This window comes from Euleptes europaea, chromosome 8 (assembly GCF_029931775.1).
Source record: "Euleptes europaea isolate rEulEur1 chromosome 8, rEulEur1.hap1, whole genome shotgun sequence".
Taxonomy (NCBI): Eukaryota; Metazoa; Chordata; class Lepidosauria; order Squamata; family Sphaerodactylidae; genus Euleptes; species Euleptes europaea.
The window spans coordinates 71,792,337-71,812,571 of record NC_079319.1 but is presented as its reverse complement, the minus strand read 5'-3'; the positions used below and the strand labels follow the sequence as shown (position 1 = coordinate 71,812,571).

The 20,235-nt window shown below is 42.8% G+C and overlaps 1 protein-coding gene across 1 annotated transcript in view; it reads left to right on the top strand.

The window, feature by feature from the left end:
* Positions 1 to 20,235, top strand: part of CDKAL1 (CDK5 regulatory subunit associated protein 1 like 1) — a 361,142-nt gene that overhangs the window by 44,415 nt on the left and 296,492 nt on the right. The window contains exon 4 of the mRNA XM_056854106.1: positions 7,867 to 7,951. Within this exon, the coding sequence (XP_056710084.1) occupies positions 7,867 to 7,951 (85 nt within the window). The remainder of the gene's footprint in view (positions 1 to 7,866; positions 7,952 to 20,235) is intronic.

Genomic DNA, 20,235 nt, shown 5'->3' with positions numbered 1-20,235 from the left:
GGTAGCAGGAGCTGGCTGTAGAATCCAGCCCCGACCATGCAGAGCAGGAGCAACTCTGGCTTGCGGCTGGATGGCTACGGCCAGCGGGTGCAACGCCCGGCAGGTGCAACAGAATGCTCCACTGGTTGGATGCCTGCTTGCTTGCCACGCGGGAGGGGGTCATCTGGGGCAGCTGCCTTCTTGGGGCTTGGTTGGCTAATTTTTAAGTTGATAATTTTGTACGGCTCGCGAATGATGTTATAAATATCCAAATGGCCCTTGGCGGAAAAAAGGTTCCCCACCCCTGCTCTATAGGAAATTTATGTGAGCATCTCTTCCTTTGGGTTGATATTGGGGTGGATCCAGCCATCCTCCAAGCAGTCTTGAGGATAGGCCGTTTCTGTTGCTTGTGTCCAGGGCTGAGAAGAAAACTGGTAGGGTTTGACCAAATATGAAGCCCCCCGACAAGTTCTTAAATAAGTGCTCAGCAAATTGATTGTGCAAACATAAATAGTTGTAAATGTTCATCTGCAAAAAAAAATCAACATTTATGCCTATGTTCCTATGAAACATGAGCAACAAACAATAAACATGGAGATTGCCTGATGTTCTCTGCTTCACAGTAGTCACTTTTGTGTCTGGTTTTGAATCAGTCTCATTCGTTTCAAAGAAAACTCCAATAAAAGAAAACACATACTTAGCCCTTGCTCGGTAGGAGAAAGATGGCTAATAATATTAAAAGATCACATAATTCATTCTTGAAAAAATACCAAGATGCATGTAAATACTGTTCAGGAAGCGTTTTGCATAGTCTGTTTTGTTAACTGTACATTTTTGTACTCTTTAACACCTGGCATGGATTGTAAGACTCACAAGTTCTCTTTTTAAAAAGGAGAGGAAACACGATAGGTTTCTAGCCCTCATAAGTGCAAAGATGTTGAAATATGCGAGATTCCAGTAGATCACCTAGGACCGAATTATGTCCAAGTGTATGTAACTGCTCTGTTTTCCTGTTAGTTCACCACCAGGGTTCACTCCAAGCTTTCAAACACTCTTGCTATAAAACAGTTGAAGTGTACCATTTGCTATGGCTGCAGGTTCATGTATTGCTACCTTGTCAAGCTTTGGGGTTCTGTTTTGGTACAGATCTTTGAATGTTAGAGAAGAATGATTTTTACAGTAATATTTTAAAAGGTTGACAATTGATTACAATTTTGTTTGTGGGTTAACTGACAGTTCAAAGCAATTAATAGATCAACCCTTAATCACACTGGAATGCCGTGGCAGGGTGTATGTACTCATCTGCACTGATTCTGCACTCCAGAGAGCTTTTTCCCCTCTTCATTTCTAAAGGTATACAAAAACTCTTGTTCAGTTTTCCCTCTGCTTTACGCAAAGACATTTGTAGAATAAGAAGAAGAGTTGATTTTTATATGTTGACTTTCTCTACCACTTAAGGAAGAATCAAACCGGCTTACAATCACCTTCCCTTCCCCTCCGCACAACAGACAACCTGTGAGGTAGGTGGAGCTGAGAGAGCTCTAAGAGAGCTGTGACTAGCCCAAGGTCACCCAGGTGGCTTCATGTGGAGGACCAGGGAAACCAACCCAGTTTACCAGATTAGAGTCCGCTGCTCATGTGGAGGAGTGGAGAATCATACCCGGTTCTCCAGATTAGAGTCCGCCGCTCCAAACCACCGCTCTTAACCACTACACCACGCTGGCTCTCACGAGTTTGACAAAAACATCACATTTGCTCCACTCATGGTACTTTGCATATGGGGGCAGACTGGGAGGCAAAAAATGCCCGAGTAAAGGGCCCTGATCTCCCATCCCCCAATGGGGCCAAAGGGAGGAGACAGCAGGCTTGCACTTGCCTCGCCCTATCAGGGGCTGCAGAGTTGCAGTGATGGGAGGTCCTGCCTGCCAGGTGAGAAGCTACCAACGCGCAGTTGGGGTGGTTTTGGCCCACCTTCCACAGGGCCGTCCTGCATGAGGTGAATTGTGACTTGCCTGGTGCTGGAGTGGTCCTGGCAGGGAGTGGCCACCCAGGGACTTTTCTTGGTGGCCTGGAGGGTCAATCCGCCCTGGTTGGCATCTGACCCACTGTATATTTGGAAGGCAACAACAATTTGTGGCATGGTTCCAAGAAGCAAGGGCAGCAGGACCAAGTGGGCAATTATAGTGTTGTTCTCACTCCTTCACTAGAACAAAGAAAAGCAGTACAGACTCAAAGGCCTGCATGCCGCCTCCAGTGCACCTCTAAAATGCTGGTTAAGTCCCTGAGATGCCCTCAGATGTGCCTTTTAATTTGTTCTCTATGCTCTAATGTTCTCTCTCTCGGTCTGCTTAATTTTTGTAAGTATTTTGGACTACATCTCTTCCATACTCAGCTATGGTGATTGATAATGGAGGCAGAACTACTTAAGGGGGGTGTAATTGAGAGTTTGTTGGTTTTTTTGGTATTAGAAGGCTTTTGGAACCCATGGGGATATGCTTTCTGGTGAACTCATTTTGGAATTTTCTCAAGCAATTCTGTTCGCTTAATACGCTAGGCTGGGAGATAACTTTTAAGCACTTCAAGGCTTTTATGTGGCTACTGGGTATGAGACCTTCAGCTCTGTATCTCTGAGTTTTCAGAAGACAGATATAGTAACGAAGGGTAAAGTATGAAGGTAATTCCGTGAAAGTCGATAACTAGCTGGCAGCTACAATTTAATAAGTGTTTGGACATCTCTGGCTCAGATGAGTTCCCTATATTTTAACCTCTCTCTCTATTTCTCTGTTAAAAGTGATAGTTGTAGTTTAAACCCAGACTCCATGTGGGATTAGATGTCGGGGGAAATATGTAGAAGCAAAGCATTTGAAATCAATATATTGCCTCTGGGTGCAACATAATACAGACAGAATTTACAGAAACGTAGGTTGGGAAATTGATATGGAAGCAGAATATGTTTCAGTTTATAAACTGACCTTGGCTCTTGTGAAAACATATGTATGGAAATGAGTGAGACCTGAAAAACTGCAAGTCAGCTTGTGTGTAGAGGTACAAAATAGCTGTGTTGGGGGGAATTCTAAGTTTGTAAAGTACGAATTCTATTTTTGTAGTGCAACATAAAATGCTTGGTGTGCTAGTTATGATGGCAGAAGCGCTTGAGGAAAAAAATTAATGTTCATATTGTGCTTTTAGGGAGATATAAGTTGTCTCATACTCCTTTTGATGAGCCTGCAATTCTCACTGGAAAACCTTTCCTACTGCAGAGTTTTTTACTATAACTGTTCAAGGTTTTGGTATGGTGGTCACTTGAATTGACTTTGGAGTCTGCGGCACTAGTTTTGGTCTTCTTTGATGCCATTATAGGGAAGGCGTGGACTGCCAAAAAACAAATCAGTGGGTTATAGATCAGATCAAGCCTGAACTGACCCTAGAAGCTAAAATGACTAAACTGAGGCTGTCATACTTTGGTCACATTATGAGAAGACAAGAGTCACTGGAAAAGACCATCATGCTAGGAAAAGTTGAAGGCAGCAGGAAAAGAGGAAGACCCAACAAGAGATTGATTGACTCTATAAAGGAAGCCAGGGCCCTCAGTTTGCAAGGCCTGAGCAAGGCTGTTAAGGATAGGATGTTTTGGAGGACGTTGATTCATAGGGTTCACCATGAGTCGGAAGCGACTTGACGGCACTTAACACACACACACATCCCATAAGGCCACATTAAGAATGATGATTGCACAGCCATAAGCTGCTTGGTGGTTTAAGAAGGGGAGCTGAATGATCCCCTCAGGCAGCTTGTGATGAGTAGGCCTCTGCCTGGCAGTGAGGGCTCAGAAGGAGGGTGGTCTGTGTGTATAAATGACCCATCAGCCAAGGAAGTTGCTGCTGCTTAGTGGTTCACGGAAGCAAAGGTCAGTGATCTACTAGACAGAAATGACATTGTAGCTGTGCTGATGGAAGAAAGAAGAATTTTTCCCTTTTCCATGTCGTCACTGGAGTGCTCCAAGCCACACGGCCATTAAATGATAGAAGTATGGGTCCTATGTGATCTCCTCAGGTAAGCTGTTCCACAGCAGAGAATGCACGTGTATGGACTGTTGCTGATCTTACCCCTTTGCAGAGTGGTACCCTCAGAAGACTTTGCTCAGATGATTAAAGCTCATGTAACAGAGCATAGTGGGAGAGGCAGTCCTACAGATGTGTGAGTCTGAGGCTATTAAGGGCTTTCTAGGTGAAAACCAGTACGTTGTACTGAACCTGGTAATTGATCCAATAACCAATGGGGTGGCTGCGAAGTGGGTGTGTAATACGCATGCTCTGCCTAGCACCCAATAACAATTGATCTGTGGCATTCTGTACCTACTGCTGCCTTTCCGCGGACTCCATTCACAAACAATGCAAAACAAATGATAAAAACGTTATCATATTTCTCAGTGTCTTTATCCCAGTGTCTTTACTACACACTTGATTTAGCTTAAAGGCTGAGAATCTATACACAGTGTGTCCTACAAGAAATCCAGCGAGGAAAGACCATTGACCTGCCAGGTCTCTGTGCAGTTATCCCTCCCTGCAGGCGGGTGGTACTGGTTTGGAGAGTAACATCTGTCCCTTTTGGTTTTCTAAAATAGAATGGAATCTGGTAATGAGAGGATAGGTTCTTAATATTGGAGCCTAATCCAGAAGTTTAGAGCAAAGAGCTAGATGGAAGAAAGCTGGGGTGGGTGGGTGGAGAGAAGCAAAATTCAGAAACCTAAACATGGGGAGGGGGAAGTTTTCTAAAGAGGGACATCAAGTTAAGTGTGGATAATGTGAGGGGATTTAATTAAGGAACTCATCGATATAGAGCAGTGGTTCCCAACCTTTTTTTGACCAGGGACCACTAGGACTTTTTTGTTCAGTGCAGGGACCCCAAGCTTCAAAATAAAAATTCCAAGAATTTGAAAATAAACTTTAATCATAACTGTTAGTTAAACATTAAGCTTAGAATAATATTTGAATATATATATATTATAATAGAGAACTTTTAATTGAAAATATTAATTTATTATGGGTTTATAACTTTGTTTCGCGGACCTTAATTTAGTTCTCGCCGACCCCTGGGGGTCCACGGACCCCTGGTTGGGAACCAGTGATATAGAGGATGCTCACTGGTTTAGCAAGCTGTGGCTATATTAATTTTGGCCATGTCAGGAAGCTGTAAAATGCCATATCTGCTACAGTCAGAATCCTTTATTCTCATATATAGGTTTCTGATGTCTTACTCTCATGTGACTGTGGGCCTTTTGAGGGTGCACCTCAAAGATGTGAAACATGGGGCAGAGCATGCGCCTAACTCCTTGCGATAGGGGTCTGTTTGTTTCTGTTCTAAGTTTCAGTTCTTGGAAACCCATTTGTACTGTCTGTTTTGCCTTCACTTCAACCAAGTTCAACAATTATCTGTCTTTTTTCGCCCAGACGATAAGTTAAGTGCAGTGCTATTTGAGGATACTCAGGCTGGTATCTAAAGAAGCAGTGAAATAAACAGAAATGCTTGCTGAGGGGAAAAGGGGCAGAGATACAAACAGAGATGTTAGCTAGAGCGCCTAAGTGTAAATATTTTGGTCCTTTCTGTGGATATCTATATTGATGATTCAGTTTTGTGTGTTTTTTACCAAGTTCTCCAGTTTCTGTTGCATAACGCTGCTAGTCGGTGCCTTAGAAAACCTCTTGTTGTGCTTGAGTTGTGCAGAAGCTCCCATGACATTTTGAGTTTCTTTAGACTCGGCAGCGTTTTATAAAAGTATGATGGTGTTGTGGTTTAAGTGCATTATTTCTTTCTTGGAAATGACATCCATGTTGCCTTGAATTATCCTTGTAAGATAAACAGTGGTGATTTTTGTATTGTTGGGTCCTTGGTTACCAGCATACACAACAGCACATATCCCATGATCTCTTAGCTGTCAGATATTGGAATACAGCTGTTTGTAGTGGCAGATGTGTTCAGGATTGGGGTATAAGGGGGGCAGTTTTGTTTTGTTTTTTTGAACCACTAAATTTGTTGCTGATCCTAATCTTTAAACAAAAAATTGAGAGTTGATTTCAATAGCCTCTCCTTTAGAATATTTGCAGTATAGGTCCTTAATAACAGTTAAACACAATGAATCTTCTGTGTTTAGTTCTCCCACTATTCAAAGCACTGTAGCACTTAACCTTTGGGGCGTCTGTTATGCAAATTTCTACCTGCTTCTTTGAATTTCTAAAGTATTACAGAGATGTAGATATGTTAATGGGAAAAGAAGAAGAAAGTTATGTGCAATTTTAGGGCAGTACTTTTTGTCTTGGTTAGATACAGTTCTAGCACAAAAATAAAAAAAATACTGTGGTAAACATATTTCTAATTTATGTTGCCATGTACATAAAAATAATATACATTCTCAGGAATTTTGTAAAATTTTATTTTGTTATTTGTAGTTTGCCTTTCTCACTGACACTGAAGGATGAGATATCCAGTAAACAATGTAATAGGATTAGGATTGCAGAAATCTGAGACAAAGCTGATACAAAGCATAAGCATCAACATGATGACATGTTAAAAGATGTAGAAATTGCAAAGTAAGATAATACATACTGCAACAGATATTACATGCACAGTGATATAGTCCACAGCCCCTTTCCTTTTAAAGAACCTTTTGGAACCATTCCATTATAGTATAGACCTATTACCTGCGTAAAAAATCCCTCCTGACTAATTCAGTTTTGCATAATTTGTGGAATGTCAGGCAGGCCATTCCATTTGCTTCTATGATGATTCCCTTACTTCCTTTTTCATTAACTGAGCAGCTCCTTTTTCTTCTTTTGTCTGCCTATTTCCCCCTCCCCCAGATGTTAAAATGTATATAGATATAGTCTGACCTAGCCTAGGAGGTGAGAAATTGAAAAACCCTTCATTGGTATATGCCTGAAGATGGCAAACAAGAGGCTGATATTAATAAACAACACATAAACTGTTTTATTTAATTCTTACAGGGAAATGGTCCATTCAGACTGTCAGGGAGGTTTCGGTTTTAAACTTGGCAGGTGAAAGGCAACAGGAATGAAGGAAACTTCTTATAACTATACACAATAGATAGTTTGTCACAAAAATATAGCTATTTTGTTCTACCGACAGGTGTTTGTAACTGTTGAGATCGCTTGGCTGTCACTCCTTAGTTAAGCAGGCATAAGCTTATTTGACACAAAATTTCTAAAGTCAGTGGAGGCAGGGTCATACACACAGGTTCCAATTTTCCTTCTTCAACACTTGATAGGGATCTCCCCCTTTTCCTTGGAGCTGTTTCCCTCAGGGAAGGACTACCGGTTTCACTTCCCTCTTTCAAGATCCTCCGCAATCCTACATTAATCTCTTTCTCCATTCCCCCCCCCTTCCTTCCTAACTGCCTCTCTCAACTGCCATTCTCTTATCAACACAACAACCTTCTGAGGTAGGTTATCCTGAGAGTGCATGTCTAGACCAAGGTCACCTAGGAAGCTTCCATTGACCAAGTAGGGATTCAAACCTGAATCCCCCAAGTGCTAGCCCAACACTTTGACTACTGTACCACACTGAAAACACTGACCTATGTATGGTTTGGGATGGTAGGAATGAGGCTTTGGCTCATATGCTATGCTTTGTTACTGATTCAGGTTAACGATATTTGGACAGTACTTTCTCAGATAACTTGTATGAAAGAGTTTTCCTGCATTTAAATCTAATGATTTCTTCCAGCAATTTTTAAACGAATGTAAACATTCCATTAAGGATGGCTACATATTAGTATTATTCTGATCACTGCACTAATTCATTTCTCTTTTTATAGGAGCTGAGGATGAAATTCTCATTGCTTAATGTATCTCATTGCTTAATGTTTCCCAGAGAATGCTTCAGAAGCAGACTTGTGGCTACTGAACAGCTGCACTGTGAAGAATCCGGCTGAGGACCACTTTAGAAACTCAATTAAGTAAGTTGCTGTCGCTTTGGGAAGAAATGAGATTGCATTTGTAAAGGAAATATCATTATTTAAAGGATGCCCATTGTAGTCCAAAAATAGCCTACCCTGTGCAAAACAGGATGAGTTTATATAGGAAACAAAGAAGACGTATTGATAGTGTTTGTGTGAATTGAATTATAGAAAATAATCTGTAGACTGTAAAGTTAATATATCAGATTCTTGTAGTCCACTGTCTTGAAAAACAAGTTCTAATTTATCTCCTTCATACCTTCATGGTGCTTAACGTACCACTCTTTCTCCAACAAGTTCAAAGTGGCTTGAAGGTTTATTTCCTAGCTGGTCTCTCATTGAGGCAGCTTGTTGGGAAAGCCTGATGTGCTTCAACATCAGAGTGGCATCCTCTTTGTTTCAGATAATTCCTTTTTAGCTGGTGGTGATAGACTGGCCCCTGTGCATGTTAGTGCCAGTCGCATTAATGCGGTGTTCCTAGGATTTCTGTCAGTTGACGTAAATAATACTGAGCTAGATGGATCAATGCTTTAAGGCAGCTTCATGAAAATCTGCATCTTATGTTAAGTGAATTAGAAATTGATTGCATTTTTAAAAACCCTGTCATCATAAGCTATTGCATGTTGGTTGCTCAGAGTCCTGCAAATAACCCACACCTGAGAGGAGAAGCAATTGTGCCAGGGTAGGCCAGTGGAGGGCGCCTTTGCATCACATCTGAGTCTAGGTCCGGCTTGGAGTACCCTTTCCTTGGACACTAGCTGCCACCTCTGAGTCCTGAGAGAGAAAAAAGCAGCGGCCAGCCTCTCTTGCTCATCAGACCTGATCCCAGCTCGCTGCTCTCTCTCTCTCTCTCTCTCTCTCTCTCTCTCTCTCTCTCTCTCTCGTCTCAGTTATCAGTTGCCATCGGTGAGGCCAGAGGAAATGAACCGCTCAGCCGTCTTACATTATTCCTGAACCCTGACCTTGTTGAGAGCAGCTTTCTTAGTGGAATGAGCAGTGCTTTTTCTTCTTCCCTTTCTTGCCGCTTTCCACAGGAGCGGTGGATGGAATTATAAACTTTCTCATGAACGGGCAGACTTTCACTTCAGCTGTAGCAACAAAAGCCACACTCTGTGGCTTAACTTGAATTAATTGGGTAATACCTATAGGGCTACCGTATAACAGTCCAAAAATTAATGTTGCCTGTTCTGTACTTACCACAGTTGCTACACTAACTGTTTCTAATGCTGATTTTTTAAAAAACCAGTGCAACCCAATATGCTTCTGACAGGGGGCCGTTTATCAGCAAGTAGAATAGGTAGGAGCATAATTCTCACTGTGTATCTAATGTAACCTTAAATGTAACCTTAAATATATTGCCTGTTTTTGTAGAGACGAGATTGTTACCCAACAATCACATGGCAGTTTATGCAATCAATTGTTTAGTGTGGCGTGCAGATGGGTATCTGTTGGAAGTGAGCATAAGCCATACTTATAATTCTAGTTAGGCAGCTGGTCCACTTGGAAGAATAAGGCCGTGGGGGGGGGGGGGGGGGAGGGAGAGCTGGATTGAACTGGTGTGCTGTAGCTAGTGGAGGAAGAATTACAGATTCCTCCTCTCCCATGCATTGTGTGCCCATTGTGGACAGAAGTACCCGCAGCCTGGCAATGAGTTCGCTCTTCTCTTGCCAAGAAAAACCTGCTTTCCTGAACACCAGCTGTTAGTGTGCTGTTAAGTATGCTGTGCTGGGCAGCCAATTATCCTGGTCAAAAAACCCTGACCCCTTTGGCTGCAGCTGTTACAAGTCTTACCCTTTTACAATGGTGGGTGCATGATTTGGAGCAGAGGGGCACTTGCTCAAAACGATCAGAAATACTCCCCACTCATCTCAACTGCTTTGTCTGTCTTCTACAATGTTACTGAACCTGAATCAGTTTGTGACTGAAACACTTCTGCCCCGCAGAATGGCAGAGTGGCCTGGTCGTTGGGGTATCAGAGAGCCACAGATGGCCCTCTGTCTCTGGGGAAACTGAGCTTATGAGAGTAAGTGGGATAAATATCCCTCAGTAAACTCAATACCCAGATTAGTTAAAGTGGAAATTTATTAATTCCAAGTTGATAGAAATGATATTTCACCATACACAGAAAACCACTGTTTTTCTCATCCCAAGGACTGTAATTCTCCCCTGCCCTACTTCAGCAGGTCTATTGATAATGCTCTACAGCAATCGTCCTGAACACATGAATCTGTCTTATATTAAACTAGACCATTGGTGTATCAAGGTCAGTATTATCTATTCTGACCAGCAGTAGCTCTCCAGGGTCTCAGGTAGTCATCTTCCACATCACCTACTACTTGATCCGTTGAACTGGGAAGACCTGGGGTTTTCTGAAGGCAAAGCACATGCTTTACTGATGAGGCATGATTCCACCCCAGCCTTTTCAGACCTGGGACCCACCCTGCAAGCACACAGCAAGAAATCATGTGACATCAGGACTATGTGGCAGGAAGTCTGAGATCCAGAACTGTTGCTTCAGGATATTAAAGCCAGGACTGTAGGAAGTAGACCAAGAGATCTGGGTACAGAAAAACAATCAGAAGGTGTACCACAGTGAAGAATGACTCTGGGTGGAACAATAGAGGAATCTTCTGTGCTGCTTGAGTGACTTTGCCTTGCTGTCCTGCTGCTTCTCTCAGCATGCATACAACAAGAACCGGGAGGTATGGCACCCTTGCTCTCTACACATAGTAACTGGCCCTTTCAAAAAGCAGCAAAAAAGTTGTGGTTCTACAGGGAATCTGCAACCCATTCTCATGTATTCAAGGTCATTGGTCCATAGGGCCTTTGATCATACTTTCATATTCACTCAGCTCCAACTTTTTGTGCCCTTTTTATCAATACATGCACCAACATCTAGCTCATAGTGCTCAGGGTGCCCCTAGCAATCAAACTACTTGTGGAATGAGTAATTCTAACTTTGATGCTTCTAACCACTGGTGCCCCGTCTTTAAATATCTGGCACCAAATTTTCAAGTCATGAAGCATCCCGATTGACTTGGTCGTAACTTTGAATGGCCATCTATGCAGCCACACAACATGCTCTCCTACATCTGTTGGTGTCTCGCCTTAGTAGTCTGACACTTCCATTCCTGGGCAGAAGGAATTAAGTAGGAAAGCAATTAACAAACACTTTGGGGCACACATACGTGGGCTTCTATTGGGTAGGAGGAACAGAAGTACCAGCACCTCAGTTAGAACTAGATAACTTGGAGATCTTCAGTGAAGATAAAAAATACAGTTGTGTGAATGCATATTTGACCACTTGAAAGCTGTTAGAGATTGCTGGATACAGATGAATGAGTCCTTTTAATGAACTCTGCAGTAAACATATCCTAATACATCTAAAAACTAAATTATATGGACATGTTATGGACAACTTTGTCGTTCTTATGGATTGAGGTCACACTGTGAGCTAAGCAAAATGGCCTGATGGTGCCATTGTTTAGCACTCTTGAGCTTGCCTACCTCTGTTCAGATTTATGGCACAGGTTTTGAAAAAGGTACTTATACATTCACTAAGAAGTTATTGTCCAGTTTTAAGGTCCAGTCTTATTTCCCATTTTGGTACCCATTTTGGCCTTTTATGGAAGACTGAAAGGCAGCTTAAAATGCTGAGTGCTATGGGGAGCGGCTGTGGCTCAGTTTGTAGAGCATCTGCTTGGCATGCAGAAGGTCCCAGGTTCAATCCCTGGCATCTCCAGTTAAAGGGACCAGGCAAGTAGGTGATGTGAAAGACCTCTACCTGAGACCCTGGAGAGCCGCTGCTGGTCTGAGTAGACAATACTGACTGATGGACCAAGGGTCTGATTCAGTATGAGGTAGCTTCTTGTGTACATGGTAAAAGAGTACTAAATTTATGCGGAAATTGCAAAATGCCTGGTCCTGTCTTAAAAAGCAGCTTGTTTTCTCTTTATTTTTTATTACTTTGGGTCCCTGCATCATTTTTCCACCTCCCTTTTATCCTCACAACAATCCTGTGAGGTAGGTTAGACAGAGTGTGTGGCTGGCCCAGCCAGCTTCCGTGGCAGAGTAGGAATTCAAACCTGGCCCCTCGTCCACCAACACTCTAATCATTACACCACATTAGCTTGATGATGTTCCGTAATAACTCTTAGCGTTGATATGTTTTGGACAGCTTATCTCATTATATTCCTTACAATGGCAAATAGGTCTTGGATAGGGAGGCCATCTATTAAATTGATGGTAGCGTTGACATTTGATTCAAGGGCTTCCTGATTTGCGGCTTAATCTCTTAGTCGCTGTATCACACACACTGAATCTTGGTATAATCGTTTAATGGGATGTTTTTTTTTGGAAAGTAAAACAGTCTGTTACAGAATTATGCACACTGTTTAATGTTTAACATCTTAAAAACCACCTGAGTGGTTTTTAAGTTCAGGGCCTTTTGAAACTGTGCTGAGTTGTGTTTGGAGGCTATGACAGTTATTAATATATAAGTGTGCTGGGCAAAGTTTAAAATGTTTTGTAACAGTAACTGTTGGTTGCTGTAGAAATGCTTGGCGGGGGGTATGGTGATCTTGGAACCGGTATGTGTATCAACAATTTGGCAGCTGCCTTCAAAGGTTTAAATTATTTTTACCCAGGAGTAGTTGGTTTCTTTGTCCCTTCATTTCACTAGAGGCATGGAGATCATCCACAAAAAACGACTTAGCTCACAAAAAAAGTTGGATTAGCCCATTTGTTCTTGCACAACTTTGTGACCTGCAAGGAAAACACAACAACCCCTGTAAAGCTTCTCTCCCTTGTCGCCTGAAAGAGAATCTTAATTGCCACAGGCTGAAGCACTGAAATACTTTAAAGAAAAATAGTAATTGGTTCCATCTCGTATCAGATCTGACATTACACTGGATTCAAACACTGAAGTAGTCTTCATTGTCTGGGATGGTCAGTTCATGTGTTTGTCAAACTGCCATGGTGCATTAAAGGTAAAGGTCCCCTGTGCAAGCACCTGGTCGTTCCTGACCCATGGGGTGATGTCACATCCTGACGTTTCCTAGGCAGACTTTGTTTATGGGGTGGCTTGCCAGTGCCTTCCTCAGTCATCTTCCCTTTACCCCCAGCAAGCTGGGTACTCATTTTACTGACCTCGGAAGGATGGAAGGCTGAGTCAACCTTGAGCCGGCTACCTGAAACCAACTTCTGTTGGGATTGAACTCAGGTTGTAAGCAGAGCTTGGACTGCAGTACTGCAGCTTACCACTCTGTGCCACGGGGCTCTATGGTGCATACTGCCATGGTGCATACTGGTTGTTGTTTTTTAAAAAAATACATATCTGTGACTCACAGAAATTTGTGTTAGCTTTTCTAGCACGCCTAAGTAAAAGAATTCTATTCCAGTAGCACCTTAGAGACCAACAAGACTTTTGGGGAATGTGCTTTCAAGAATCAAAGAGCTTTGATGCTTGAAAGCTTATACCCTAAAAATTGTGTTGGCCGCTAAGGTGCTACTAGACTCGAATCTTAACTGTTCTACTACAGAGCAACTTGACTACCCTTTGAAACTATCTTTAAGTAAAATCAGTGGACTGATCCTTTACATGCAGTGTTTAGCACGTTGAGCTAAGACACTCTTTTGGGCAGAATGCTGTTTTCTGTTTTGTTTCCATACATTTGCATTCATTCCATTTTTCTAAACCAATCTGTCTTTTCTTTTAATTGTCCTCTGTCTTAGCCAGGGCACCCATGCGTCATACCGTAGAAGTCCACAGCTTGATCTAACAGAGAAAACAGTGAAATAGCATTGTTGAAAACCCATTTCAGTTTTCTTTTAAAAGTGTGCCTAAAAAGTCTACACCTGGTTTATTCCTGTTAAACCAGAGTCCCTGATCCACCTGCGGATTGGGTGACAAGAGTTTGCTGCCAGTATGACATTTGGTTAGCTTGCCTTTCTTGAATTTCAAGGTTATCCAAGGGCATTTCTGAAAGGGGCAGGCTTGATGGCACTCCTGAGCAGTCTGGACAACTAGTTTGCATTTTTTACTAAAATGTAGCACTTTTCTTTGTTGTGCAGCACCCTGCAATGCTCAGTACGGTGCCTCATACTCAGGATTTTCTCTTATCATCCATGGAAAGAAATAGCTACCGTATGTACATGCAGGGAATACGGTAGTCTTTTCCTAGAACAGATCCTCTTTCTTTGAGGTTCTGGTTTATGTGCTGAGTGTATACATAATCTTGCAGGCATATGGGTGGCATTTAGACCCATTTTAGTTACCAGGGTAGGTAATCTGAAGCCTTACTTCAGCTACAGTTCTGGTTTGTTTGTTTGTTGCTGTTATTCCTGATATCTTCCAATACTAAGAACAGAATGTGAAAGGTGAATGTTAGGGCTTTTATGAGCTGCTTAGTAGCCCGAAATACCTATTATGTTGACACAAGAGTTGCAGCGGCAGTGTGTTGAAAATCAAAACATAGCATACAGACTGTGCAGATCAGATATTCCTAATAATATGTACCTAAAATATACTACTTTGAAAATAAGTTGCAGTTCAGATTCCTTAGTACCAAGTTTTTAAAAATCTTTTATGCAGAATGAAGATTGTTTCGATCCTAAATTGTTTGTTCTTTTAGTAAGTGGTGGTGATTTTATACTTAAAAGCAATCCCAGCAACTGGCTGCTTTTTTTTTTTTTTAAGACTATTTGGTTTTAGGTTACTTGGGCAATTCTAGCATCTTTCTGAACTACTATATTTGTAATCGTTTTATCACAGAGTGCTGGATGGTCACTTATCCCCTGTTGAGGATCTAGCTAAAGGGTGTCTAACTCAATTGTTACGAGGGCCGGATATGACATAAATGTCACTTGGTCAGGCCGGGCCATGTGCACCATAAAATTTAATGCCAGGTACTGGAGATACAAACTTCATGGAAGACACAGGCAAAGCCAATTAATGATATTATTTTTTTACTTTATTTTTTACTTAAATTACAAACATGCTTAAGACAATAGCATTTTTATAGTATTTTCTTTTATTTAACATTCTTTGATCATTGACACCTCGGGACTGGGGGCGGGGGTGGCTGCCTCAGCTGGTGAGCCTGCAGTGGGCTCGCCAGCCCAGATCAGGACTGGGGAAATGGCTGCCTTGGCTGGCTGGTGGGATGGATAAGAGCTCTCAAGGGGCCGAATTCGGCCTGCGTGCCGTATATTTGACACCCCTGAGCTACGGTATATTTGCTACCTAAAGTATATGCTGAACATTTCTGTTGGTTCCTGTACTTCTCTATATGATGCTTAGGCATTTAGTAGGCTTTTGAAAGTTTAATGTGACTCCCTGTCTTTTTATTAAGATTTATCAATCCGTTTTAGCTCCATCTCCAGAACTATAAGCACCTTTTTGTATTGTGTTCTGTGCTGCAACCACTGCTAGCCATATAACAGTCTTATTAGATTTGCCACTGAATTGTGTCTTAAACAAGTATTTAGGCTGAAAGTTGGGGTTCTGTCAAAGGGAAAGGTGTTGCAGAAGTTTAAGAACACTTCAGCATAATGAGCTTTGTGCTGTCACATTCATGGCATGTTCACACAGAACATTCTCTGTTTCTTGTGTCAGAGTTTGGTCAGCTAATGTTTTGCTGTGTTATGCCTTTACACTTGCAAAAATTTAAACCCTTTCAACCAGGAGTCCATCAAATTGGACTTAGTAGCCCAGCTACTATTTGTGCTTTTCACCAACTCTTTCCTTCCCCTGTGTGTAGGACTTCAGAAAACCCACACCTCTGTTGGTTCTTGTGGGTTATCCGGGCTGTGTGACCGTGGTCTTGGTATTTTCTTTCCTGACGTTTCGCCAGCAGCTGTGGCAGGCATTTTCAGAGGAGTAACACTGAAGGACTGTCCTTCAGTGTTACTCCTCTGAAGATGCCGGCCACAGCTGCTGGCGAAACATCAGGAAAGAAAATACCAAGACCACGGTCGCACAGCCCGGATAACCCACAAGAACCAATGAACTCTGACCGTGAAAGCCTTCAACCACACCTCTGTGTTATGTGCTTATCAGCTTTGGAGCAAGAATCAGGTTTAGTTTAGGTTGAATGTGTTGGAGGGCTGTTTTAGAACAGTTCCAAAAGTGTGAATGTGCATTCCTACTGCTTGTGTCTGTTTAGTAGGTGCAGTGAAACCATGAGCAAAAATGCATGCATACTCTTCAGCCTGTATGCTTGAAACTGCATGATTCAGTAAGACTTTGAGTGAAAACCCATGAGTGGAAACAAACTCGATCTATAATTGAAACAAATAATACAAACCATATTAGTTAAGACTGCATACTTTCAGCTGCAACCAGGGTTTAGAATCCTGCTTTGTGGGTGGGGGGCGGGGACAAACTTCAGTTTGCCCCCATGCACTTTTGCAAATTGGACTTTTTTTGATGGCTTCTGGAAAAAGAGAGGTTTTTAACTGTGTTCTTTGCATGAGGGGAGGTAGAAATGAATATAGCAACAAGTATTGTTCACCCATCACAGACATGCAGAAGTTTGCTGTGAGCTCTTCATCGACCTGACTTCCTAGCTCAGTCATGAACTTGCGAAGTAGCCCTCACCCATCACTAAGTACTATGGGGTTTATGCTGGCCATCTTACAAGGTTGTTGTGAGCATTGCCTGCCCAACATATGTGAAAAACTTTCAGCATGGGCAGCCCAACCCAGAAGCGGGGCGGATCCACAGTGGCTGGGAAGCCTCTGAGGAGGTAAAAAAAAAAAGACATTCAAAAATTTAAAAATTGGGGCAATCCTCCATTGCCTACAACAGGGCTGCACCACCAAAAAAGGTAGCGCAGCACCGCTGCAGCATGAGGGGGCGTTTCCAGGGCAAAATTCCAGGCCAAGAACTCCACAAGAACGCCCCCCCCCCCACGCCCACGCCGGTGCAGGCTTTCCCTTTTGGGAAAGCCCTGCCGGCGTGGCTGCACTGGCAGCGGGGGCTGGTGGCACCCAGATGCCAGCGTGCTTGCTCCTGCGCCGGGGTAGGTGACACTTTATTCCATTATAAGGTGGCACCTACGACAGCGCAGGGTCACACCAGCTCCTATCAAGCTCCCCCCCTTTTAGTAATGGGCTCTTAGTATTTTTGAATTCCTGTTATAATTTTTCTTTTTCAACTCACATGAGTAATTCATAATTGCCGTGATTGTTTTGATAGACCTTTTCTCTTGTCAGTTCTTTCCTTTTAGTTGCAAATCCAAGATATGTACCACTAATGACACAGAGTCTGGTCAATTACTGTGTAGTTGTTTTCCTGAGAGAGAGGGGAGACCGCCTATTTAAAAAAATTAATTTTGTAAAAGAAATCCAGTTTGCAAACTTCATAAAGCATCGTGAAGCTACTCTGTGATGATGTCACCATAGCTCCCAGGCAGAGCTGTGCTGATGGATATGTCTGCAAAAAAGCAAAGCCGGTCAGCTTTGTGATTGCCTCACATTATAAATCCATGGGATGGATTCATACTGTGTATTTCTATTAGAGATTAATTAAGCCTAACTGAGTTACGTGCTCAAATCCTTGGTAGATTTTGCAAATGGCTTGATTTCTGCCCAAGGCCAGATGGAAGGGAGAGCCGGACTCTAAAACAAAGTTTAAGTCATCCCCATGAGACAAAAAGGAAATTTTGATTCAACTGAAAGATGAGGGGGTGGAAGTTGAGGAAGAGAGCTTAGAAGTACCAGGGTATAGAAGAGACGGCTGACACTATGGTGGAGACAGTTGTTGTGGTGGCAGATGGGGAAGAAGATGGAGAGTGAGTGTGCCTGGTATGGAGGATAAAATGGGGGAATGGGCAACCACATATGAAGACTGTGATGGACAGGAGGCTCTCCTGCCCTGGAGGGAAAAACAGATAGTCATCTGAGCCTAGGGCAGTGCTCCAGCAGTGGAGGAAGGACTGTTGGAGGAGGCACGGCAGGGAGGAGTTCAGATCTGCTTCAGGGAAAGTGCAGCGATTATCTGGGACTGCCTGAATAAAAGAGCAGACCTTTCAAAGGGTAGCTCATCCTGGTAGTGTGGCAGAGAGGTTTAGCTCTACCTCTGGGAGAGCACAGACTACCCGGCTGTGAGGCCTGCCTCTGGTGATGGAGCAGACCTTGTACCATTCAGTCTGACTCTGGGGAAAGGGCAGGCTGGTGTGGTGGAATCCTGTGTGTGTGAGAGACTAACCCTAGGGGTTAGTCCTTAGAAGCCTGTTTGTACCTGAAAGCATTAAGGAAAAATTCAAATCACACTCTGAAGCTACAACCAACTCCGACTTGCTGGAAACCTGTGCTGCCTCAGTGATCTCCGTGTTCTGCTTGCTGACCACAAATTTTCCCTCACGGCAGCCTTTATACTTGCTATTTTAAGAAGATCTGGTAACTGAGGGGAAGGTTACAGGTTTTTTTAAAAAAAAAAAAAAAAACTGGTTCCTTAAAATCATAAGAAGCTGTGTGGGTCCCCTCCGTTGGTAGAAAAGGCCTGTCGCCAGGATGGACAGAAACAAGGATGTTTAGTAATGTGGAAACCAATTTTTAAAAAAAACACCCTTAAAATTTAGCATTTTTATAAAGTTCTAAGACCTCCAAGGACTACCAGGGTCGTGATGCGGAAGCAGGCAATGGCAATCCACCTCCGAACGTCTCTTGCCTTGAAAACCCCACCAGGGATTGCCATAATTCAGCTGTGGCTTGACAGTGCACGCACACACACAAGGAAATTTTATTTAATAGCAGTCCTCGCTTTATTTGTTTCTACTGATATTTAACTGAAATGCCTTGTCTTTGCATCTTCTCATGGATGTTTAGGAATCTGTATCTGTGAATATGTATAGGCTTTATGTAGAACAGGGGTGGGGAACGTCAGGCCCGGGGGCCGTATAAGGCCCGCAAAATCATTTGGTCTGGCCCTTCATGTGTCCTGGCAGATCTCTAGCTCAGAAGGATGCTGCCCTGCCTGAATCTCTTGGACCCAGCTGGGGACAGCAGAGCTCAAAAGCGAGTCGCTCTATGTGGCAGACACTCGGAGCCGTCTCCGGTCACACCTCTTGGCTAAATGTTTGACCAAATATAGCAGGCTAATTTTTAAGCTGATAATTTTGTGTGGCCGCTATTGATGTTATAAATATCCAAATGGCCCTTGGCAGAAAAAAGGTTCCCCACCCCTGATGTAGAAAGATCAAGAAAACATGTTGACTCTTGATGCTGGGATTCAATCTTGCCAGGTAACATCTGGACTTAGAACCAAGACTTGGAAAAGTGCTTAGGTTAGATATTTAGCTTTGTTGTTGTCTCCTCAGTGTTCTCTGCTCTTTTATTGTATATTCCTGCACAATCTTCTAATAAATCACTTTAATTATATTTTGTGGTGTGCTTGGGTTTTGGGGCTTCAATCTGAATCCAGTACTAGCCCATATTGGCTACAGCAGGGGTGGGGAACGTCAGGCCCGGGGGCCATTTAAGGCTCGCAAAATCATTTGGTCTGGCCCTTCATGGGTCCTGGCAGATCTCTAGCTCAGAAGGATCTAAGACTGGTGATCTGCCCCCTTCCGCAGACAGGAATAGCCTCTATTCAAGGCAGATGTGAGTTTGTTTTGCTGAGAAAAGGAACCCTTCCCCCCCCCTTGCAGAAGAGTCGTTAGCTATGGAGCTGCTAGAACCACCCAAGAAACTAGAGGCTTGGTCCCTTGGTCTCTGTTAGAAAGGGGACTGGTGGAAGCATTACCTGGAGTGTGAATATTTACAGTTCAGCTCTTGTTGTTTGTCTTGACCAACCCATCACCCTTAAGGAAGACTTCGGCCTTAAAGTCCTTTGACAACCACACACAACTTATTTTTGTACTGTGAATAGTGCAGTTTCAGTCTTGCCTCCACCAAAGAATAATTTTCTTGTTGGACTTCAGTTTAATTCACCATTTCAGCATTTTCTATATTTATATCATTTGTATAAAATATATCCTGTGAGCACTGTAACACTAGGTTAAAACTTGTCACACATGTTCAAAGTATGTTCCTTTGTTTTTCGAGGCTGAATAACTGCTCATCAGGCTTATTAGTCTAGGGGCATGATTCTTGTTATGGGTTCAGTTCCAAGATAAGTCGAGACCCTACAGGAAAGGGGGGCATGCTGTAGGAAGATGGGGCATATCTTTAGAGAAGGACTGTAATTTAGGATTAGAACATGTGCTTTTATAATGCTAGTAAGAACAGACAATCCTAGGCTAGATGGGCTAATGGCCCAATTTCAAATGGTAGCTTCCTAC